This window comes from Meles meles, chromosome 12 (genome assembly GCF_922984935.1).
Source record: "Meles meles chromosome 12, mMelMel3.1 paternal haplotype, whole genome shotgun sequence".
NCBI classification, from domain to species: domain Eukaryota; kingdom Metazoa; phylum Chordata; class Mammalia; order Carnivora; family Mustelidae; genus Meles; species Meles meles.
The window spans coordinates 34,298,678-34,324,625 of NC_060077.1; the positions used below are offsets into that span (position 1 = coordinate 34,298,678).

Consider the following 25,948-nt stretch of genomic DNA (forward strand, 5'->3'; position numbering starts at 1 on the left):
CCTGCGGAGACGCTGGCAGGGCAGGACGGTGGGGAGCGCTGAACTCGCGCGATGCGGACCCCCAGGGAAGGGAGAGGCAGGCGGAGGTGATCAGGCAGGGAGGGGGGCAGCCCGAGCCCTGGTAGTCCGCGCCGTTTGAAAGCAACAGTTGAGCGCAGCGGCTGCCTCGGCTCCCGCCCAGCCCCGGTCCTGACGCGGCGTCCCCCCCCCCACCCCCCCCGGGAGTTGCGTGAGGCCAGGCGGGCGCGCCGGCTCTCCTCAGCCGCGACTGGCATTCCGGGGCTGGCCGGGGCGCGCCCGAAGCGGGGAGAAGCGCGGTGAGGCGCCAGCCCCAAAGATGTCGCTGCCTCCGGAGAAAGCCTCGGAGCTGAAGCAGCTCATCCACCAGCAGCTGAGCAAGGTGAGGGCCGCGGACGCCGGGCCACCGGGGCCACTCTGGCTGCCTTTGGTCCTGAGCGTCCAGCCTGGCGTCCCGAGACCCGGTCGACGGCGGCGCATGTTTGCGGGGGACCGGAGCGCAGGCTCTGGGACACAGAGCGCGGACTGGGCGAGCTCCGGGGCCGCTTTCTAGCCTTGGTGAAAGAGAACAATGCCGGCAGGTGCTGGTGAGCGTTTGAGGTGACGGAACGCGGCAGAGAGAGAGCACAGATGTGCCGCTGAAGCGTTCATCCTGCGGTTCCTGGGTATCCGATCCAGTACAAGTTGTGTTTGGAGCAGGTGGATATTCAGAAGTCAGGAATTAGGATTACTTTAAGGGTGAAACTTGTGTCTTTGAAGTTGAACCAAATCAGCAGTTCTTAAAGAAGTCACGAAAGGGAAGTTACTAAAGGTCTTATAATGAAAGTGTTTGTGATACTGGGGAGTTCAAGGACATTGTTCAGGTGCTTGGCTGAATGCAGTAAGCTGAAGTAATAAAAGCCACCGTTCATTGTGCACCTGTATGTAAGGCTTTGTGGTAAGTGTTTAGCATCTTTTACCTAAGCCTCACAGTAAACTGGGTAGGGCACTACTTTTTCCAGATTCATAAAGGGTAAAAAGTTGACTCAGGGTCACCTCTAATAAGTTCAAGGCTGAAATTCATACTCTGATTTCCTACTCCAAGTCTATGTTCTCCTGATTATACTACCCTCTTTCAAAAGGTCTTTTTTTGTTCAGTGTTATTTGTGGGGAAAGGGTAACAAAGGTAGTATGTAGATAACCAGTAGAAATTATTTCTAGAATTTGTACCAAAAAAAAAATTCATCCTAAAAAAATTTTTTTTTAAAGTCTTGCCTTTATTCTCATTGAATTCTAGTGACAATGTGAGGTTTACTGTTAGCTTGAGAAGACTTCCTGAATTTTGCCTATCCACTTTCCTATTATTTTTTTTTCCTTTGGGTGTTTTAGAAAGAAATTTGTTAATTGGCAGTGTTTGATGGCTTCATGAATGTAAATTGTAATGCAAGTTTTCCACATAGATGGATGTCCATGGCAGAATAAGGGAAATCCTCGCTGAGACAATAAGGGAAGAATTGGCACCAGATCAACAACAGTTATCAACAGAAGATTTGATCAAAGCCCTTAGACGTCGGGGAATCATTGATGATGTGATGAAAGAACTTAATTTTGTTACTGTGAGTAATCTTTTAAGGGAAAAATTTTGAGAGTTTGTTCCCGTGCTTAATGCTGCTTATAGGGTCCATATTTGGGGCTTCTTTTTAGTCAAATCACTTTAAAAAAGACTATTTTTGTCTAGTAATGTCCTTCAAGTATAAGCTAACTCTACCCTTGGTTGTAGCAAGTAGGATTATTTATCAAAGTGATTGGAGTTACATACTATATTTTTCTCTCTAAAATGACAGAATTTTCTGTTATTCTCTAGGTCTGTAGTTGTAAGTGTACATATTTCAGTTAAATTAGTTCACCATAACCTAGTTCTTTTTCACTAGTATTCTATAATTTTTTTTTAGATTAGGCATATTTTAAAATTAAACATATTCTTTTGGAAGTCCATTCTCTATGATTAACAAATTACCCATTTCTTTAAGAAAATAATTGTGTAAGAACCTTCAAATCTCTTTATACAAATAGGTCAGTAGTGAGATAGCCTCAGTGCACAAATTAGTAAGTAGGCCTTCTTTTGAAAATGAGGCAATAATGAGAAACTGTGACCTAATAATGCCTGGGTAATATAATGTAAAAATTGGATGGACTACGTAATACACTGGGGAATAAGTATTTTAATACAGCCTCCTTTTTTGGTTTTTGAGGTTTATAAACCCATTTGTTTAAAAATTGACCCAATAACCGCTTCCCTTATTAGAATCAGTTTATAGTAGAATCATAAGCCAAATGTCATACTAGGCTTAGAAAAAGTTTAACCTTGTTTAAGATGTTAAGGATTTGTTTTTTGTGTTCTATGGACATTGAAGACAGTTAAATTCCTTACTAGATTTTAGGTGTGACCAGTCACATCATCTTTTTTTTGCAGGCTTTTCATTATTTTAATTATGCTGAGAAAATAAGAGTTTCCTTGAGAGGGCTTTATCCTATCTACTTTTATTTACTTCTTAGTCTCATTGTAGACATTTCCTTGCTTAGCTATAATTTTTGTTTTCTAATTTGTTTTCAATTTTTTTCTGCCTTTCTAGGACAGTGTTGATCAAGAACTACCTTCCTCTCCAAAACAACCTGTTTGTTTTACTGATAGACAATCAACGTTGTTAAAAAAAAGTATGTATATTTCTTTTTAACATTGATTTTGTTTTGCACAGTATTACATATTGATGTGCTGTAGTGTTTGGTATTTGATAGAAAACATTACTTCTTTCCCCAATGAGATACTTAACATTTTTGTGGTTAATTACCAAAAAAAACTTAGATTCTGTTTTGCATGAAGTATGTATGTCAGAAGATTTAATGTATCATAGAATGGAAGCAAAAACAGCATCACCTGTTTCTCATGTTTTAATAATTTATTTTACAAACATTATACAGCCTTGCTTTTTTTAATGCTAGTTACCTAGCAAGTACACTTGCTGAGTTTATACTTGTCTGAGTTCGTTTGTGGAGGTAAAGGAGGGTTGGATAAGCAACTAAAAAGTAAAAGTTTCTTAAGCCTTGGTTCTGACTCCTTTCTAGCTGGGAAAAGTAGCCAGGATATATATAAACTCAGATAAAGATATCATATTATGTATGTTTTCTTCCCTGGTTGTAAATGGTCCTGGTATAGAGTAAATTTGTTACTCTTTTTCTTTATTTAGTCTTTGGTTTTATTTCTGTTAAGATATTATTTCCTATTGTCTTGATCACATTCCTTAAGTTATTTGGCAGTTTCCTCATATATATTGCTACACTTTACAGCTAATATTGATCCAACACGGAGGTATCTTTACCTTCAGGTTTTGGGTGGAAAAGCTTTCTTGGAACATCTACAAGAACCTGAGCCTTTACCAGGACAAGTTTGTTCAACCTTTACTTTATGTTTACATTTTCGAAACCAACGTTTTCGTTCTAAACCTGTTCCATGTGCCTGTGAACCAGATTTTCATGATGGCTTTTTACTTGAAGTACACCGAGAAAGCTTAGGTAAGGAGTGATGATAAATTGTCACTTAACTGAATAAATCTTTGTTAGGTTTTATTGTAGAACAACCATAACAATTTTTGCTGTAAGGAGAGATTTATAATGAATGGATCTTCCCACTTTGCTTTTATTTTCTCCACTGCTCTTTTTTATATTAATTACTTCCACCCACCTTCTTTATTTTCTGCTAATTAATTTTCCCTGAAGATTATTTTCTTACTGTTTTAATGGTTGCTTTGTTAGTAGTAAACATTTAAATGCCTATGGGGAGTGGCCTGGGTGGCACAGTTGGTTAAGTATCCGACTCTTGGTTTTGGCTCAGGTCATGACCTAAGCATTGTGGGATTGAGCCCCGCATTGGGCTCTGCATTCAACACAGAGTCTGTTTGATATTCTCTCTCCCTCTCCCCCTGCCACTTATGTGTACATGCTCTCTGTCTCTAAAGTCAGTGAATCAGTAAATGCCTGTTAGGTGCATTATCCTGTGCTAGGCAAGTGCTGAGGATATAATGGAGAATGAGACATAATCCTTCTTATATATGAAAGATAGCTAGATTTATAACTTTCAAAAATAAAAGTTAGGATGGGAATCTGTAACAACTTTAAAATTATATACTTGATTCCTATAATCGTTTTATATTATTTCTATAAATGTATTTTATAGGTTATTTCAACATAGAAATCTTTACATTTGTAGACTTAGCAAAGTTATAGAGTTATACCTTCAGAATTTTAGATTGCTAAGATGGTTAATACATTATGAAAATTTTTTTTGCCCCCCGTGAAAAAGGCTGGGGTTTTTTAATTAATTAACTCATTAATTAATTAATTAGAGCATGGGCAAGCACAAGCTGGGAGGGGCGGGCAGAGGGAGAAGCAGATTCCCTGCTGAGCAGGGAGCCTGATGAGGGGCTCGATCCCAGGACCCTGAGATCATGACCTGAGCCAAGGGGAGAGGCTTAACTAGCAGAGCCACCCAGGCACCCTAGGATTATACTTTTTTAAAAAAGTAATCTGTTGCATGCTTTCTGAGGCATAACCAGATAATTTTATTTGGTTTTATGTAAGTTTATTATTAGTATCCTTTGTAATAAAAGTATTCTTCTGTGTTTTCCTAACAGAATATGTAATGTGCATTTGTTTGGTTTATGTTGCCAGGTGATGGAACTAGAATGGCTGACTCAACAACAATGTTATCTATAAGTGATCCAGTTCATATGGTGCTAATCAAAACAGACATATTTGGTGAGACTACTTTGGTAGCATCCTATTTTCTCGAATGGCGATCAGTTTTGGGCTCAGAAAATGGAATGACCAGTCTTACTGTGGAACTTATGGGTGTAGGTATGATGATTAATCACTGTTCCTTTTTATAGCCACAGCTTGTTCTTTGATACATTTTATGGTTTCATGTAACATGTAAAAAGAATTTCATTAGGGGATCCCTGGGTGGCATAGTTGGTTAAGTGCCCAACTCTTGGTTTCCTCTCAGGTATTGATCTCAGAGTCGTGAGATCCAAGTCCCGCATCAGACTCTGTGCTCAGCGGGGAGTCTGCTTAAGACTCACTCTCCCTCTGCCCTTCCCTTCTGTGCTTGTGTGTGTTCTCCCTCTCTCTCTCTAAAATAAATAAATCTTTTTTAAAATTATTTTTATTAACGTATGATATATTATTTGCCCCAGGAGTACAGGTCTGTGAATCATCAGGCTTACACATTTCACAGCACTCACCATAGCACATACCCTCCCCAATGTCCATAACCCAACGACCATATCCCTAATAAATAAAATCTTTTAAAAAAAATACTTTAAAAATAGAATTTCGTTAGAATTGCAATTGGATTCTAGTATTGTAATCTTGAGAAATGTCATGAAGCATGTTATGAGTATAGAACTTCACAGTCTATCTGACCTTGTCTTAAGGAAGAAAAACTTTATGGGGCTGACATGCTTGCTTTTTCAAATTTATTTGATTGTATATAAGACTGTAAAGAAAATTAAGATTTTCACACACGTGCATATGTAAAAACCCTCTGCTCCAGCACACACTAGCATACAGTGCATCCCCATTAGTACCAGTGTCTACCTGCAACAGTGGTTATGGGGTTGATGATATTCTTCCAGCCTTTAACATGTGGGAATGTGGGACTCAAAGAGAGACTAACTTGCTCATTGATGGGATCTATGAATCCCATCTTTCTGAGGACCGCGTTAGTGCCTGTCTTATTCACCATTATCTCCTTGGACTCTTGCGTACTATCTGATGTATAAAAGATATTTGCTAATAAAATATGGCCTACCAGTATTTTATGCATAACATGTAAAGGAGTTACTTTGGTATTGAAACTAAGTCACAGAGTCTAACCTGGCCAGTGGACAGTATAGCTTTAGTACTTTAGATTCTGATAAGTCAGACCCAGAGTGTGTGTTTCCTTAAATAGAAAATAGGGGGAAAAAGTTTTATGTGGTATACTTATTTTCAAAAGATACCCATTATTTGTCTTCTGATACAGGCCTAACATGATAATCATACTAGTGACCCAAGAAATAAGTATATTCTGATTCACCAGAGAAATAGCTAATAGGTCTGGTAAAAAGTGTATTTATTTTCTAATTCTCTAAATCCAGGAATGGATTGAAAATTTGTACTCATGGGACACCTGGGTGGCTAGGCAGTTAAGCATCTGCCTTCAGCTCAGGTCACGATCCCAGCATCCTGGGATTGAGTCCCACATTGGGCTCCCTGCTCAGTGGGGAGCTTGCATCTCCCTCTGCCTGCCATTCCCCCCTGCTTGTGCTCTCTCTGGCTCGCTCTCTCTCTCTCTCTCTCTGACAAAAAAAAAATCTTAAAAAAAAAATGTACTCACATGTGATGTGAAAAATGGGAAGGGGTTTAAAAAATATATATAGGGAGGGATACATAGGAATTACTATATGTGACAAAGTATAAATATTTTCTGAGAATGAGATGTTAACTGTTGCTTTACTTTGTTTTTAATGTAAATCTGGTTGGCATACGTTAAATGAAGATAAAAATTAAGAATACCAAATCCTGTAGACCCAAATAGCCCCTTAAAAAGTGATGGGCAAACTCAGAAAATAGGTCTTTGTGCAAAATACAAACTAATTTGATTTGGTTCATTTTTAATATGAATAGTAAAGATGATGTTGAATATTATCTATATTTCATGTAAGTGGTAAATCACAAAACTCTAATTATTTTGGATAGACTTTGGTTGACTATACATAGTTTGGAAACCTCTGAAGTTCTAAATATTTATTTGTATTCATAGGCACAGAATCAAAAGTTTCTGTGGGAATTTTAAATATAAAACTTGAGATGTACCCACCACTCAATCAAACATTATCTCAAGAAGTAGTGAACACACAGGTAAATAATCCTGAATTTCTCTTCTTCGTGTATTTGTTTTCATAGTAGTATACTTACCTGTTGATGCTAGAGAGTACTTTCTTTTTAGAAAATTATCACTTACTAGTGTAAGAAAGAGAATGAAGGTGTGATTTATTTAAAAATGTTTGTCTTGGGAGAAAAGATCACTAACCATTATATGGAGATGAGATTATGGGGGTGGTGTAGACAGAGGGAAGTCAATCAGGAGGCTCTTACAGATAGTGGAGATGGTAGCTTATGTTAGGGTGGTAGTAGAGATGGAGAGAAGTATGTAGAATTGTTACATATTTAAGAAAAAAATAGAAGTTGAAGAAAATGTTTTTTTAAATTTCAAGCTTGCTTTGGAGCGTCAGAAAACTGCAGAGAAAGAGCGATTATTTCTTGTATATGCAAAGCAATGGTGGAGAGAATATTTGCAAATTCGACCCTCACACAACTCACGGCTGGTTAAGATTTTTGCACAGGTTTGTAAATTCCATTAAAGAAGGTTCACACCTGTATTTGAGATTTATTATTGTATATGTAAATTTCATTTACCATGAATTTGTAAAATGTTTTTTTCCAGACAAATGAAACTTTATTTGTAAAAATCAAATATGATTTTGTAATACTCTTTCACTGAGTGACATACATATCTTTGTTTTCCTTTTCATTTTCAATTTTTTTCAAAATTTTTCAATTTTTTTAAAACCCTTTCTGAATATATTTGATTTAAAATAGATGAAGATGCACTTTGTTTAACTTGGAGTACGATATTTCGTACTAAATGATTAAATACTAGGATACTTTACAGTTGATAATGTAAATTCAGCTTTCATGTGCAGAATTGGAGCTCTGGGCATAGATGTTTAGATATATATATGTATATATGTATGTATATATACATATGTATATATGTATATATGTATGTATATATACATATGTATATATGTATATATGTATGTATATATACATATGTATATATGTATATATACACACATTGGGCTATTTTCTTTTCTTTTTTTAAGATTTTATTTATTTATTTGACAGATCACAAGTTGGCAGAGAGGCAGGCAGAGAGAGAGTGAGGAGGATGCAGGCTCCCCACCAAGCAGAGAGCCCCACGTGGGGCTCAATCCCAGGATCCTGGGATTATGACCCGAGTGTTAGGCTATTTTCTTAAAGACATTATTACATGTAATAATTCTATATAGCCAAAATCTCTAAGCCAGGGACAGTACTATTTAACTGCAGCATTTCAGTTCTATGTATCTATTTCTATTTTTCCTGTATCCTAAGTGTGTTTTCTCTCATTAACAAATCAGAATAAAATATATAATCAGATCTGTATTTTATATTTATTCAGCCTTACATAGATGCTTGTGTAAGAGTTATAATGTGGTATTTTGAATAATGTGTCTCAGATCTTGTGCATTCATCTAGTTTTACCCTACTTAGTAGGATGGGCTAAGAGTAGTTGAGTTTCTAGATGAGGAGCTTAGAAATGGGAGAGCCTAGCTGACTAGTGGAAGTGAGGAAAACAGCTTCTCACTTTCCAGTAGCATTGTCTGTGCATTATTTGACTGGGCAGATAAGATATTAATGAACATTAATGAATGTCAGAATAGGGAAAAGAGAAACCAGTCAAAATATAACTGGCTCCCTGCTGTCTATTTTATGTATTACCATATGGAATCTGGGACCAGAGAAGAATGGGAGAGTGAGGGAGTGGATCAGAGAAATGGCAAATGAAAGGAGGAAGAAAAGGATGAGATACGCAGTACACACAAATCAGGGAATGGGGATTTTTTTAAGGAAGTATTACTTAAGTTCCCATCTCTTAGAATTCATTGTAAGAAGATTTGAACCACATAAGGTCACTTATTCTCATGGTAACCATATGAGATTGTCAATTGGCCAGGCATTGCCACTTTTTATAAAAAATAAACAGTGTAAAAGAGAAAAAAATTTTTCCCAATATCAAACAGCAACTTAGTCGTGGAGACTCCATTAAGTTGTAGGTTTGACTGGACCACGTCTGGACATAAAGAGAGAGTAAATGTTTATCTTATTTCAGTTCCTGGGAAGGGTTTTTCGCTGCTGCATTCTATATTTGACTAGATACAAAGTTAAGGAACAATAACATTTATTTAAGGCAGTCAACCTAATCACAAAAACTGTAGTTTGTTTTTTTATAAGATGTATCTTTTTTTTAAAAAAAGATTTTATTTATTTGACAGAGAGAGAGAGATCACAAGTTGGCAGAGTGGCAGGCAGGCAGAGAGGAAACAGGCTCCCTGCTCAGCAAGACTTGATCCCAGGACCCTGAGATCATGACCTGAGCTGAAGGCAGAGGCTTAACCCACTGAGCCACGCAGGTGTCCCAAAAAAAATTGTAGTTTTAAGCCAAAAAATTATTATACATGGTTTGAAAATGAATTTTCAGTGCTTCTAGGCATAAGAGAAAACAGTTTACAACAGCACTATCTTTCTGCAGTGATGGAAATGTTCTCTGTGCTGTCCAGTATGATAGCCACTGAGCTATTAAGCATGTAAAATGTGGCAATAAAGAACTGAATTTTAAATTTTATTTAATTTTAATTAAAATGTAAAAGGCCACATAGGATTAGTGGTGTCCTTAATGGACAGTGCAGGTTTAGAAGCTAAGATACTGAAATTACTGAAATTTTCAAGACAATTCATTTATGGGGATATATTATAGATAATATGAGAAATATTGCTGTAATGAAACATCTAATGTATCTTATATTCTAAGATGCTACTACTGATGATTGATTTAGGGCAAATACATCCACTTTCCTCATTCCTTTCCTCTCTGTTAGTGGAGTGGTAAGAATAGGACTAAATGTGCCACTCAGGAACTCAGTTAATTACCTTTATCCTAACCAAACATCTGTAGAATCCTCAGTTGTTATACCTAATAATCTGTTGTACATTTTCTTCCTTCCTTGCTTATTTTCCTATAGTACAATAGTAATTCACTTAATCATAGCTTTTAAATTTTCTAGTGTAAGAAATTCTAAAATAAGTTATAGAAATTGATCTTTAAGGCTATTAAGTTTTAAGAAAATGTTATCAATCACTTGAGGATTGAGGCTATCCTTTTAATGTTCAGATTTTGATTTTAAGACAATACTCTCAAATTATACTAGATTAATTAATACTGAGTTAATATAAAGAAATCCAAATAATTTTCTACTTCCCTCCAAAATCAGAATCATGATTTTCTGTTTTCAAAATGAGTGCCTTGAAACACCCTTTACTTAAATTTCCTCTCTTCCTGTCTCTGTTCCTTAATTGTCTTTGGTTCTTCATTCTATTTGAGCTTTTTCCTAGCTGATCCCTTTGTTCTATCTCTATTGCTGACTCCCAAGATAGGCTGGGGGAGATGGAGAGTAAGAGACCTACATGGATGTGTTTGAGCCAGGGAGATAACAGTGGGGTAGGAGAGGATAGGGAGAAAAACCAGTGCCTTTTAGAGTTAAGAACCATAGTAATGATTCAGATTGTAATAATACTTTGCTCTACATCAAAAAATTCATGATCTTTCTCACTATAATTAAATATAAATAATAGGGTTGGTTTGTTTTTTTACTAAGGTATGGGTTTATAGTGGAGAGGTGGTTTTTGGGTTTTTTTTTTTTTGGTATAGAAAGACATCTATATGGTTCTAATAATCGAAACAATTATTTTTCTGTTGACTGAGTTAGGCCTTGTTTCTGAGGAGCCTTGCTATGATAGATTGTTAAATTATCTTTGAATTTTGAATAGAAAGTAGTCCTTTGACTTTGTCATCTCAGTAATCATGAAGTTAAGGGAAATGTGGGCTTTGGTAATATTAACTCTAAAAGCACAACGGTGAACAGTCATCAGAGACTTTTTTTTTGTATGCCCTGTAGTTATTCAGCTCAAACGCTAGGATACATCTTATATTTAAAATGAAAGATGTTTTCCTTAAATGATTTTTAAAAGTCTGCTTTCAGTTCGCTTGGTTAACAAATCCTTGTTTCCTGTAGATCTCCAAGTGTAATGGAAACAAACTAAAAATGAGCTCTGATAATTTGTTGGATCAGTAAATCAGAAAAGTTATTTTGTTTGGATATACTGTATTAAGTTCTGTTTGAAAATATGAAAGAATACTTTGGCTTAGATCCCCTCTCCATCCCCCAACTACCTGCCTATTCTATTTTCAGAGGAGTTCTTTTTTTCCCCCCCTAATTTTATTGAGTAATTGACAAATGTAATTGTATATATTTAAAGTGTACAACATAGTGATTTGATATACATATACTTTGTGGAATGACTACCAAGAACAAGATAATGTGCATAACCATCACCTCACATAGTTACCTCTTTCTCAGGGGGTGAGGATGCTTAAGGTCTATTCTCCATCACTTTCAAGTTTACTGTATTAACTAGTCACCATGCTGTATATTAGATCCTCAGAACTTACTCTTACAACTGAAAATTTGTACCCTCTGACCTACATCTTCCCTATTCCTCCCTCTCCCTGACCACTGGCAGCCACCATTTTTTTCTATTTCCATGAAATCAGCCTTTTTTTTTTTTTTTTTTTTTAAGATTCCACATGTAAGTAACACCATAGAGGATTTGTCTTTGTCTGGTTTATTTCATTTGGCGTAATACACTTCAGATTTATCCGTGTGGTCCCAGGATCTCCTGTTTTATAGCTAAGTAATATTCTATTGTATATGTAATACCATATTTTTTGTACTCATTCATCCATTAAAGGAATTTTACTTGTTTCCATATCTTGACTGTTGTGAGTAATACTGTAGGGAACATGGCTGTGCAGATGTCTCTTTGAGATACTGATTGCAGTTGCTTCAGATATATATCCAGGAGTGAATCATGGTTGTTGAAGTTCTTACTGTCACAAGTTTTGGGGACAGCTGAGGTTTTGAATCCTGGCTCTGTTGCATAATACCTGTAGCTTCAGTTTCTTCATTTATGAAATGAAAACAGTAAGCAATGTTAAGAGGATTAAAAGAGAAATTGTATACGTAGCACTTAGCTATCTAGTGTTAGATGCAGGGTAAGCACTCAATAAGAGGTATCCAGAATTATTTTTTCCCACATTAATATATTCTAAGAAAAAGTGTTAAAATTGGGAATAATTAACCTGTCCTTACAGTTAATGTTTTTTCCCTCTTCCCTTAGGATGAAAATGGGGTAAATAGACCAGTTTGTTCCTATATTAAACCACTTCGAGCTGGGAGGCTTTTGGATACTCCAAGACAAGCAGCAAGATTTGTTAATGTCCTTGGTTATGAAAGAGCTCCTGTTATTGGAGGAGGAGGTAAACAGGAACAGTGGTGCACTCTGCTGGCCTTTCTCTGTAGAAACAAGGTATTCTGCACATGTAATAGAATTAAAAAGCAGTACATCATAGTTAATGAGAATTGATTGCATTTGAAAACAGAAAAGTGGGTAAATTAACAGTCTGAATTAGTCAGAAGCTTTTTTTTTATACATAAAAAACAGCATCTTTATTTTCTTGTGTAGTTTCTTATTTAGTATAATATGATTTTTGTGAGGTGGAGCTAAGTACTGTAGTGTCAGATATTAAGATATAGAGGTAAACAGTGAATTGGAGACGATGCTTATACCAGAATCATGGTCTTTTTAGTACTATTTATGTTTTAAAATCTATTTAGATGATACATTTTTTTTAAAAGAGAAAATGGCAGTACAAGATGGATGTGGAAGAAAATACTGGATCACATGGTATTTTGTTCAGTTTCAAGTGTATATATTTAAGAATTTGTGTACATTTTTGGTGTTAACTCACTTCAGTAAATGAATTTTATAGATTATGTGATATTTCCAATCATCTGTGTTCTAAAAATGTTGATAGTATAAAAACAAGGGTGCCTGGGTGGCTCAGTTGTTAAGCCTCTGCCTTCAGCTCAGGTCATGATCCCAGGGTCTGGGATCAATCCCCATGTTGGGCTCCCTGCTCGTCAGGAAGCCTGCTTCTCCCTCTCCCATTCCCCCTACTTGTGTTCCCTCTCTCTCTTTCTGTCTGTCAAATAAGATAAAGTATTTAAAAAAAAAAAAAAAAATATATATATATATATATATACACATACAGGACTATCTTTAGCATTTCAGTTCTGAAATAGAAAAAAATAATTTTTTAAATTTGTTTTGAAATAATTTTGTTTGGTCTGAGGTTGTATAAGTAGTATGAGTATTCATTCACGAGGCAAAGCTTATACAGAAGAGCCGATTCAGCTTAGAGATTCATTTGTTAGGAAGATTTTATTTTAAAAACAATTGAAGGAAAGGTGCCTGGGTGGCTCAGTTGTTTAAGTGTCTGCCTTCAGCTCAGGTCATGATCCTGGGGACCTGGGATCCAAGCCCATGTTGGGCTCCCTGCTCAGTGGGAAATCTGTTTCTCCCTCTGCCCCTCACGCTGCTCATGCTCTCTCTCTCTCTCTCTCTCTTTCTCTCAATTTCTGTTTCAAACGAATAAACTTAAAGAAAAAAAAATATGAAGGGGCTCCTAGGTGGCTTAGTCATTTGGGTATCTGCCTTTGGCTCAGGTCATGATCCTGAGGTCTTGGGGTTATTAAGCCCTGCATCTGGCTTCCTGCTCAGTGGGGAGTCTCCTTTTCCCTCTCCCCCTCCTCCTGCTTGTGTTCTCTCTCAAATAAGTAAATAAAATCTTTTTAAAAAATTGAGAACAGGGACATCTGGGTAGCTCATCAGTTAAACATCTGACTCTTGATTTTGGCCCAAGTCATGATCTCAGGATCATGGAGTTGAGCCCCAAGTCAGGCTCCACACAGCACGGAGTCTGCTTAAGATTCTTTTCTCTCTCCCTCTCACTCTGCTTCTCTCCACCTCCCCACACTCTCTGTTTAAAAAAAAAAAAAAAAGAAAACAGTTAAAGATTATCAAAAAATTATTTTGATTTATTCTCAAGCTATGGTTCCCAAAAGTTGTATGTATGGATTTAGGCTTTTTTATTTCAAATATAGCAGGAATAGTACATATTTAAAATTATTATGTAAATAATTCTTTCCTAAAACAAATAATCACCCTTTGGTTCATTATTTTTTTTAACCTGAGTTAGTTTAAAGAGAAAGCACATCTTAAGTTAGAAGTTTGAATTATTAATTTTTTAAAAATTAAAAAAAATTATTCAGAGAGAAAGGGAGTGACTGAGAGCATGAGCATGGGGGAGGGTCAGAGGGAGAAGGAGAAGCACACTCCCCACTGAGCAGGGAGCCCAGTCTGGGACTTGATCCCAGGATACTGGGATCATGACCTGAGCCAAATATAGCCGCTTCAACTGAGCCACCCAGGTGCCCCAGAAGTGTGAAATTATTGAAAAAGTTATTCTTGCACAAAACAAGAGCATTACAGCAGTAAAGGTGAAATTTCACCCATAATTCTATTGCCAGCTTTTCATCTCTGTATATTTTTGTGTTTTTTCTCCTGTGTATTTATCATTTTTCCATAATTATAATTGAGATATAAATAATATTTTTTGTTCTGCTTTATAATTTAACATTATGCTATGAATGTTTTCCCTTGCGTTGCTGTAATTTTTATGATCTCCATCTTTTTTTTTCCAAATATTTTATTTATTTATTTGACAGAGAGAGAGAGGGAGAGATATCACGAGTAGGCAGAGAGGCAGGAAGAGAGAGGGGGGAAGCAGGCTCCCTGCTGAGCAGAGAGCCCGATATGGGGCTCCATCCCAGGACCCTGAAATCATGACCCAAGGCGAAGGCAGAGGCTTAACCCACTGAGCCACCCAGGCACCCCTATGATCTCCATCTTTTAATGGTGTGTAAATATGAAGTTTTCTTTAGTTGATATATAAAATCTACTTAACTATTGACATTGTAGGAACTGTTTCTTTTGGATACAGTATCTTGCTTCTAATTTGTTGATATCTTTGTGAGTGAACTTTTTCGTTGAATATCTTTGGGAGTATTATTTTGGGAGTATTATTTTTCTTTTGAAATCTCAGTATAGAAATTACTAGAAATTACAAGGTCTAAAAGGTTGGATATTATATTTTTCAAAAGTCAAATTTGACATTTTAAAATGCTGTCATTCTAGTATAGTTAAAAAAACAGCAGTATAGAGCCACTGATACAAAGTTTGGGGGAAAGAAATTGCCCCTTATGCTACCGCTGAACCTAAGTTACTTTTGCTTTTGTTTGTTACCTGTATCCTTCACTTAAATATATATCTTCATGTAATTGTAGTCTTACAGTTAAATATTTTGATTTTTTATGGATTATCAGATTTTTCTGTTTTTGTAGCTTTCATAATATTTTTAAGTTGTGCAAGTAATATAATATTGTCAAAGGAAATTTAGAAAATAGATGGGAAAATGATACATAACCTCCCATAACTACAGCCATTGTTGACATTTAATTATTTCAGTCATTTTTCCTGGTATGTATTACCTAAAAATGATCACATACAGAACTTTAACTCATTGTGTTAAGTTTGAGTATTTTCCCATGTATTTGCATTTTTCTTTTCTTTTTTAATTTTTATTTTTTTAATTATTATTTTTTTAAGATTTTATTTATTTGACAAAGAGAGAGAAAGCACAAGCACAGGAAGCAGCAGGCAGAGGGAGAGGAAGAAGCAGGCTCTCTGCAAAGTAGGAAGCTGGATGCAGGACTCCATCCCAGAACCCTGGGATCATGACCTGAGCCAAAGGCAGATGCTTAACCCTCTGAGCCACCCAGGCGCCTCTGTATTTGCATTTCTTGATACATAATTTGTCATCTTGATATTTGCATTTCTTGATATATCGTTTGTCATCTTGTCTATTCATGTCCTTTAGCTCTTTAGCTATTCATATTTAAACTCTTGCTACTTTTCTTTCTGTGTTATATAGGTTTTTTATAAACTTTTGAATCTGAATGTCCCCTTTTATTTATTTATTTTAAAGATTTTATTTATTTATTTGACAGAGAGAGATCACAAGTAGGCAGAGAGGCAGGCAGAGAGAGAGAGGGAAGCAGGCTTGCTGCTGAGCAGAGAGCCTGATGCGGGACTCGATCCCAGGACCCTGAGATCATGACCCGAGCCGAAGGCAGCGGCTTAACCCACTGAGCCACCCAGGCGCCCTGAATGTCCCCTTTTAAAGTATATATGTTATGACTATCAGATTTGTGAGCACTGATTTTGTAAAATAATTAGGTTCTTTTAAAGTTAGCATATTTGCCCTTGCCCCCAGTTGTTTCAGCTTAACACTAGACTAATGATTACAAGTGAAAAAATTAGGGGCACCTGGATGCCTCAGTCAGTTAAGCACCTGTCTTCAGCTCAGGTCATGATCTTAGGGTCCTGGGAATAAGCCCTAAGTTAGACTTCCTGCTGGGCAGGGAGTCTTTTTCTCTCTCTCTCTCTTGTTCTTTTCTTAAATAAATAAATAAATAAATAAAATCTTTTACAGAAAGAAAGGAAGAAAACTAGGGGTGCCTAGCTGGCTCAGTCAGTGAAGCATGTGACTCTCAATCTCAAGGTTGTGAGTTTGAGTCCCATGTTGGGTTTAGAGATTACTTAAAAATTTAAAAAAAAAACTTTAAAAAATGAAAAAATTAATACTGTTTTTTAATTATAATTTTGTATATTTGGATATTTAGTGAAGAAACTGAAGGAATAAATATTTAATTGATTTCATTTTCTAGGGTGACTGTGAAGATCATGCTAACCTTCTGTGCAGCCTTCTTCTTGGATATGGATTAGAAGCCTTTGTCTGTGTTGGGACTAAGGCAAAAGGAGTACCTCATGCGTGGGTTATGACCTGTGGAACTGATGGAACTATCACTTTTTGGGAGAGTTTAACAGGACACAGGTTTGTCAACCATGTTACAAGGATATTAAAATGAAGATGTATGGGTACCTGGGTGGCTCAGTGGGTGAAGCCTCTGCCTTTGGCTCAGGTCATGATCTAAGGGTCCTGGGATCAAGTCCCACATCGGGCTCTCTGCTTGGCAGGGAACCTGCTTCCTCCTCTCTCTCTGCCTGCCTCTCTGCCTACTTGTGATCTTTCTCTGTCAAATAAGTAAATAAAAAATCTTTAAAAAAAAAAATGAAGATGTAAATGTTTTAAATTATAGGTTCTTTGTTTATATTGATGGTACTCAAAGGCACATACTGATAATTTTCATTATTAGAGCCTTTTTGATAACTATGTAAAAGATTACTTCAATTAAAATAGCTATTAAATTTGAAGAAAATTTGTACATCTAAAATATTCTTCCAACATAATATTGGTAAAAAATAAATGATTTATTTTTCATTTCGTGTAATTGGCATATGCTTTTTCTAATGTTTTTCCCCAAACCTAAAAGTCATTTCAGGTTATAAGTCATGATTTCTTTTGAAAATCTGATGTCACTAACCCCACATTGGTAAATTCACTGTATACTTTTCTTAGTTCTTTTGACTACCGTCAGTTTGGAAAGAGTTCAGTGCTCCTCCCTCTTTCCTGGTAACATCTCTTTCTTTAGCTTCTTGATAGCATTTTCAATTTTAATTATTCCTATCTGGCTTGTCTCATTTCTCCTTCATCTTGTCTGTAAATGTTGGAATTACTAAAGGCGCAGCCTGGGCCATCCTCTCAGTTTTCTGAATTTTTTCCTGGTTGCTATTCGTTTTAGTTAGTTGTACCTATTAATGTATAGCTAAATTATTTTAATTGTGTTATCTGAGATGAACAGTTTTTATCTTTTTTTTTCTTTAAGATTTTTTTTTTTTATTTGACAGAGAGACAGAGCAGTAACACAAGCAGGGGGAATGGGAGAGGGAGAAGCAGGCATCCCACTGAGCACGGAGCCCAATATGGGGCTCCATCCCAGGACCCTGGGATCATGACCTGAGCTGAAGGCAGACGCCCAACGACTCTGCCACCCAGGCACCTTAAACGGTTTTTACCTTAATGGTTATACATAGAATATATTTTCATGTTGAATAAAGTTGATTTTTATATCATAATATGTGCCATACAATTACTAAAGAGTAATCAAATTGTAGAAATATAAGAAGAAAAAGCAAGTATTGAACTCTAACCCCGGAAATAATTATAGCCTTAAATATCTTTTTCAATAAGGTGTTGCCTTTTTAATTTTTAATTTTTTATTATAGAAAGTTATGATTTACTTTTTTTAGGTACATCCACAAACCTGCCAATCCTGATGAATCTCCAGTTGCTGAACAGCCTAAACCGTTGTACCCATATAGAACAATTGGTTGTGTTTTCAATCATCAGATGTTCCTGGGAAATTGTCAGCCCTCTGACTCAGTAGAAATCTGTGTATTTGATTTGAATGATGAATCCAAATGGAAACCCATGAGTGAAGAAGCAATCAAATCTGTGTGTGCTCCGGGAGCTACAACATCCCTTCCTCCCTTTCCCCCTCTATGTGCGTCCACAATCGATGCTTCAGTAACAAGTAATGAAATAGAAATGCAGCTAAGGCTGCTAGTGTCAGAACACAGGAAGGTAATTAACACTGAAATTTGTAGTTTTGTGCATTTTTTTTCATTTGTTTATATATTTAACAATTTGGGGAGAGGGCAGGTGGGATAGTGCCGTCACTGTTCTAGCCCTGAAGAAAGCAAATTTAGTTCCTGCCCTTAAGAAGCTTGTAGTTTTGAAAGTCATGAGAGTTAGGTTCTAAGACTCAAAAATTTCTAAATTCACTAATATTTTTAGAATTCATTACTTCCTTCTAGAAATGAAGAATGTTGAACTAGTTCAGACTTTTGCTAAATACCACTAATTTGGATTTTTTTGTGAAGCACTTATTGATACTATTCTCTTCGAAAATGTTGGGTTGTTTTTTCATATTCATTTTTTTCCAGGTTGGTTTTATTTCTTCCTATCACACTTATTTAGCTGGATGTAAAAGTATATCTTCATTTTAGCTTAAATTTGCATTTCCCTGATTACTAATGAAATCAAACCTCTTATTTCTTAGCCCTTCAGATTTCTTTTGTACATTAAAGAAGATACTAAAAAAATTAAAATATTAATATATTTTAAGAATTTTTTTCATGAAAAGAAGCCAGTCACGGAGTGAAAAGAGCACAGTTGGAGTGGGAAAAGTTATTTGTAACACATGGAACTGTCAAAGGACTAGAATCCCCGAAGACTTATTTCTAATTCACCTTTTTGGATTCCCTGATAGACTCCCCATCTTCGGTGAATCCTGTTTTCTGTGTTCCTTGAGGCCATCAGAGGCAAACTGATTTATCAAATATGTTTTGTGGGTCCCCAATTACTATTAGTTTTGGCTTCTAAAATCTGTTGTACTCACTTGCCAACTCACAGAAGTATCTAAAAGTATATTTTGGAAAATATTTAATCTGGCATTTGTAGTTTGGTCTTAGCAATAGGTTGTTCAAGGACCTAGTTCACTATATCGCTGGGAATGAAATCCCCTCATTACTGCCCCTTTCCCTCCATCACTTACACTGCCTTTTAATTTTCTTGGGTCTTGGTTACAAACAAGACCAGTATTTTATTACATTATAAGAACTTATATAGAGGAAAACTGAGCTAGATACTAGTGTTGATCACTAAGTTAGTTGTGCCTGTAAACCAGCAAGTGAGATTTACTTTTTGCCACAGTAAAAAGATAGATGATATAGACCTTTGGGGTTACTTGAAACCAGTTAAAACCTTGAACACAAAATAAGGATATGGTAGAGGTCTATTATGATAATCAAAATATTTAGAATTTTGGCAATGTTTGTTTAATGTTTTTAAAATATCATGTCTAGGTATATATAGTTTATTTGATGTTACAGATGAAATCATAATTGCCTTTAACATTCCATAGAAACATGTTTTAAGCTCCCTGAAGGCCTATAGCATGTCTTTTACAGCTTTTTATCTCTTTACAGTATGAAAGTTAGTGTTTTTTTTAAATAAATACTTGAGTTTAATTATACATGCAATTCATTTGTTGACTTTACTACTGTTGAATTTGTGTTGGAGCAATCAAATTAAGCAGATTCAATCTCACTAAATTCTTTAAAGTTAGGTAAAATATGATTTCAAATTTCAGTGGCACTGTGTTTTCCATAGTAGGACTCTTCCATATAATCTTTTCTAGTGAATATTAAGGAAGTATAGATTTTGGAGCCTTTAGTAACATCATTGTATTGAAAGCTTTTTATTTTTTTCTCTAAGAAGTAAAACCAGATACTTGTAGTCCCTTTATTTGCATGTATCCTTACACTTATTAATAGAAAATTTGAAAAGTCATGATGTTTTAAAAATCTCTTGGCATGCATTAAAATAATCAATGCTTATAATTGGTTTTTAAAATATTAGTGTATTTCACCTTTTCTTTTTATCTTTTGATTGCTGTAGGATCTTGGTCTCACTACTGTTTGGGAAGACCAGCTTTCCTATCTCTTATCACCAGCTTTGGCTTCTTATGAATTTGAGCGTACAACAAGTATATCTGCAGGCAATGAAGAATTTCAAGATGCCATAAGGAGGGCTGTCCCTGATGGTCACACATTCAAAGGGTTCCCAATACATTTTGTATATAGAAATGCAAGGCGTGCATTTGCCACATGTCTTCGGTAAGGTAGAATTCAGGAGTTCATAAATGTTATTATTGGCTTGGGAATTTGAAGATATTATTTATTTATTTGAGAGAGAGCATGAGGTGAGGGCATAGTGGGGACAAGCAGACTCTGTGCTGAGCATGGAGTCCATTGTGGGGCTGGATCTCACAACCCTGAGATCATGACCTTAGCTGAAACCAGGAATAAGATGTGAACCCAGGTGCCCCTATTAAGCTAGGGATTTTAGCATTCTGTTAGTCTGGTTATTTGGGAATGATTTTAGAATCACATGGTGAACTTTTGTAATGATTTATTATTTTTCTTGCCACAGATTGTGATTCATTAAATCTGAAATGTAGCTCTAGGGAGTTAGGATAATTTTCCCATTGATTTTGGTACAGTCTCAGTTGAGGATTTCTGATCTTGTCCAGGGTAATTTTTTTGATTTATAGACTGAGGAAATATTCTATAATGTGAATAGGTCAACCCAAATCACAGAGAGCTATTGGTAGCAGAGACAGGATTTTTTAAAGTTATTTTAAATATTGACTTACTTAGAAGTTCACTTTCTTTCTTATATAGGTCTCCTTTCTGTGAAGAGATTATCTGTTGCCGTGGAGACCAGGTGCGACTGGCAGTCCGAGTCCGAGTGTTTACTTACCCTGAATCTGCATGTGCTGTTTGGATCATGTTTGCTTGTAAATATCGCTCGGTATTATAGGACTAAATTTCTATAAGAATATACCTGTGTTTTATTGGAATTTTACACATTGTACATTACTAGCTGTTTGGAGGTTGTTATTTTAAGAATCACATTCTGGCTTGGATGTCATATTTCACTTTTGTATATACCTGACTGATAATGTTTGAAAAAAATCATGTATGTATTTAAAAATTAAGGATAAAAAACTTGTGTAAATCTGAATGGAATTTAGTATAAATTAAGTGTATACTTTATTTTAATAAATGCTACTTTGTTTACAGGTATTCAGTAGTTTAAATATGAATATAAAATTTACTCCATTTTCTTTACATTAACAGGTAATCAGAGATATTTGTCCAATGGTTTGAGCCATAGTAAAAATATCATTATTTTTCATAGATTAATGGGATTATTTTATATAATTAGAAATTAACCTCACAACAGATTTATTTAAAGTGAAAATACATTTTGATGAATTAACACTTCTGTGGTTTACCCGTGGCCATGGGGATATTTGTGACTTTCCAAGGATTTACTGGAAGACTTCAATGCAAGACTAGGAAAAACAAATAGCAGAAAAGTATAAATATTAATAACAAAACAAACCTCACATAAAAGTACATAAATAATTTATAAATATATTAGTTTGATCCATTATAAAATGAGTATTTTTTTTATTTTTTTTATTTTTAAATCTTTATTTATTTGAGAGACAGAGAGCACACATAAGCAGGCGAATAGCAGAGGGAGAGGGGGAAGCAGGCAACCTGCTGAGCAGGGAGCCTGATGCAGGGCTCTATTCCAGGACCCTGGGATCATGACCTGAGCTGAAGACAGACGCTTAACTGACTGAGCCACCCAGGTGCCTCAAAAATGAGTATTTTAGAAAAAATTCATCATACCCTTTTGTTGTGACACTGATAAACTGGTTTCTGTGATTATTATTGGCAGTCTGTTGCTGATTTTCTGTAGTCAAAGAATTCATTACTATCCTCTTCATGAATTTCATCTTATAAAACCACAATTGTTTTTCTGTCTTGAGACCACATTTGTTTTTCTTTCTTCCTTTTTGTTTCCCATTGTGTTAAAACCATCAGTGTATATGTGACTACTCTAAATTGGAGAATCATTATGTGAGGCCACTGAAAAATGAGCATATGTGAGGGACTCCATGCTGATATTTGCTTTAAAATTGAGCAAGTTTTAAAAGTTGGTTTTAAAAGTGAGCAATAGTGACCATTAAAAAAACTGTAGCAGTTTTTTAAGGAGCTGCATGACAATTGATTTAACTATCCATTCAGCATCTCTGCACAGATCTTGATTCATTTGGTTCATCCATTGGTCTTAAGAAAGCAACTGTGGGGGTGCCTGGGTGGCTCAGTTGGTTAAGTGCCCCACTCTTGATCTCAGCTCAGATCTTGATCTCAGGGTTGGGAGTTCAGCCCACACTGGGGTCCACGCTGGGCATGGAACCTACTTAAAAAAAAAAAAATAGAAAAAACCAGGATACCAATTGGCTGTATAGGTTACTCCTTTTCATCACTTCATTGCAAATAAAATGATTTAATGTTTTTTAAAAAAAGTAAAACCTAGAGATACCCTAAAATTTACCTTTTGCTTATTTTTATATATGATAAATATTTATGATTTAACTTGTTTAAAAAAATCTGAAAATATCCTTCCTAATTTTCACTGAAGATAGTAATCAGGTGTTTCTTGTGAGACTGACCTGACTTTAGAGAATTAGCAAAATAAGAGCTAAGATTTTTTCCCTCTATTACCGGAATTACTCATAAAGCTATCAGTAGGGAAAATTGCTTGTAATGTTCAACTTTTAGAATTAACTATTTATGGGGCACATATTAAGATGCAGACTATGTTAAGATCAAGGTTATGTTATAACTGAGGCTGGGTAATATCTTCCCGACTTGTTGTACCAGAGTTACACATGTATTCATAATGTATCTTTGGTATGAGTTCTAAAATAAATTTCCTTTTTATGCACTTTAATAGAGTCTGACGTGAATAATTTCCTATAAAGGTGGTTTATTCCAAAAGATTCAGTGCATTTATCACTAGAATTCTCTTACTACCAGTAATTTTTCTTTTTAAAAATTAAATTTACCTTGTTGATTTAACTGTCATGAAAGTTGTTTTCGTATTAAAATGTAAAATTTTTTATATAATATCTTTAATGTGTTCTTTTTGATAATATGTATACTAATACAGTCCTCTATACATATATATGTGTGCGTATAATAGATAGGTATATTTATTTAGTAGAAGAATATCAGAAACCTAGAAACTTTATTACTCAAGCATGAGCCTATTGAATAAAATATTAAATTTAGTTCAAACTAAGTGAACACTCCAGATACCTTGACTTTTTTTCTATTATTGAGGTATACATTTTTTTATATGATCTGCAAAAATACATCTATAACTTGGCCGTTCTGGAAAGTACACATATTTGAAACTCACTTTTCTACTTCTTAACAAAGATAAGATTTGAACCAAATGAAGAGTAGGCTTTATATCTGAAGACTATTGCTGTTAATGTAGTATTCTGTGCCATGTAACTGACCATCAGAAGGCATTAGTTATAAATCATTGATTGCTTAAATTAGCCCATTCATACTTTTGATTTCATGCTGTACTAAACAAGAATATATTTTAGGTTAGACTACAGTTGGCAATTTTTACAGGGTTTTTTTGTTTGTTTTTTTGACTCTTAGGTAACAGTTTTGTCCTTTCTACTTAAGAAGATAAGTACAGGAATTAGATGATCTGATTTTTAACATCCCTTAACTTTTAAACCAATGAAAAGGCAGCATTGCTTTCTAGCTGTTGGTAGAAATAGTTTAAGATTAGCCAAAGCATATACAAAATAGCTAAACATACAATAGAAGCAATCTCATTTTGAAAACCTAAATTGTTTATAGCATATGCTATATTTAAAGCACAAGTTGAATTATAATCATTAATGCATGTAAATGTGGGTATTAAATGTTTAATTTTTCTTCTGAGATGTGGTTGGCATATCATTATAATTCCATTTGACTTGTATTTGGTTTGTGAGTTAACTACATGATACCAGTGTTGAAGTAGTCATGGATATTAGAAGGGAAGTAGAGGAGTTTATTAGCTGGTCATTAGTTCACATATATTCTCTGTTTTTTAAAGATTTATTTGTTTTAGAGAGCGAGCAAGCAGTGAGGAGGGAGAAGGGAAAGGGAGACAGAGAATCCTCAAGCAGACTCTCTTCTGAGCACAGAGCCTAATGTGGGGCTTGATCTTGGGACTCTGAGTTCATGATCTGAACTGAAATAAATGACTGACCACCCAGGCAGCCCAGTTCACATACATTCTTATGAAAGATTCCTTCTCTGAGTCTACTGAATTTAGACTTGTACTAATACTCCAAAACAGTTGTTCACCAGTGTTTTTAAGGTAACTGGTTTTGTTCTGTTTTTGTAATTTTTCTGTAATTATTATTGGTAGTCTCTTTTAACTGCCAATAGAGTTTTTAACTGTCTAAAACTAGAGTTTTAACTGTCTTTATGCATTTTAATATGTCATGGCCTGAAATTATAGGATTTGGGGCTTGAAAGTCTTCTGGTCCACGTAATTTATATAGTAATGAAAATCCAGAGACATGAAGTTCCCTGTCTAAAGATACATATCTCTAATAGCAGACCTGTTCTAGAATCAAATTCTGACTTTGAGTTTATGTCTTTTTGCTGTGTCTGCACAATGTGAGTTTTTCTGTCTGTGGGCATGGCATTATTAGGTATGACCAAGTAATACAATATAGTATGGAAAATTTTCATTTTACTTGTTCTACCCAAGACATAGGGATATGGAAGTTACCTTTTATGGTACCCATCACATAACCTGTCAAAAATTACAGTAATATTTGGGACATAAAGTCCCTGACATGAGGCCAGAATTACCTTTTAGGGAGGATGGCCTAGAGAAGCCGAAGCCCTTGAGGGGCAATGAGCTGCTTGAGATTCACTGTGGTGTAGAATTCAACTATTTGTATACTCATTCAGTAAACTGATGTAGAGGGATAGTGTCTACTAACATGCATCTAGAAAATATTTCAGTCATATTGCCTGTATTTTGAGAGAATTAATTCTGAAATCCATTTATTTACAAGTTGATTATACCTGGCCAGTTGTTACTGAATTTTTACAAAATTGTTTCCTTGTACACAATGTACAGTAAGGGAATAGGAGGAATGGTGGTATAAAACTGGAAGATTATTGTCAGAAGTTAGAAAATCTATTTGATTTGAACACAAGCAAACATTTTATCACCAGTTCAGCTTTATTGACATAATTTGCCTACCATACAATTAACCACTTCTTTTCTTCCACGTTTTAATTTAAATTCAAGTTAGTTAACATAATGTAGTATTGGTTTTAGTAATAGAATGTAGTGATTCATCACATATATAATAATTAACTGTTTTAAAGTGTACAGTTAAGTGGTTCATATTATATTTAGAGATACATATAACCATCTTCAATCAGTATTAGAACATTTCATCTCCTCAAAAAGAAACCCTTTACCCTTTAGCTATTACTTTCCCATCTCCCTATTCTCTACCCTCCTTTCTCCCTAGCCCTAAGCAACCACTAATCTACTTCTATGTAGATTTCCCTATTCTGGATT

At 35.4% G+C, this 25,948-nt stretch overlaps 1 protein-coding gene across 2 annotated transcripts; it reads left to right on the top strand.

The window, feature by feature from the left end:
• Positions 1–4: 4 nt before the first annotated feature.
• Positions 5–21,956, top strand: CEP76 (centrosomal protein 76). Of its 2 annotated transcripts, none has more exons than XM_046025677.1 (12): positions 5–400; positions 1,387–1,613; positions 2,631–2,712; positions 3,343–3,567; positions 4,723–4,908; positions 6,857–6,954; positions 7,311–7,439; positions 12,157–12,345; positions 16,668–16,834; positions 18,151–18,484; positions 20,363–20,580; positions 21,148–21,956. In XM_046025677.1, exons 2-12 carry the CDS (start codon positions 1,458–1,460, stop codon positions 21,284–21,286), a joined length of 1,923 nt encoding a protein of 640 aa, XP_045881633.1. In that variant the 5' UTR covers positions 5–400; positions 1,387–1,457; the 3' UTR covers positions 21,287–21,956. The 2 variants fall into 2 exon arrangements, with proteins under 2 accessions (XP_045881633.1, XP_045881632.1); XM_046025676.1 differs by having other exon boundaries at positions 1,458–1,613.
• Positions 21,957–25,948: the final 3,992 nt, after the last annotated feature.

Coding starts and splice junctions, on each gene's coding strand:
- CEP76 (XM_046025676.1), top strand. CDS start 338: ATGTCGCTGCCTCCGGAGAAAGCCTCGGAGCTGAAGCAGCTCATCCAC. Junction 401..1,457: donor TCCACCAGCAGCTGAGCAAG/GTGAGGGCCGCG, acceptor TTTTCCACATAG/ATGGATGTCCATGGCAGAAT. Junction 6,955..7,310: donor AAGAAGTAGTGAACACACAG/GTAAATAATCCT, acceptor TTAAATTTCAAG/CTTGCTTTGGAGCGTCAGAA.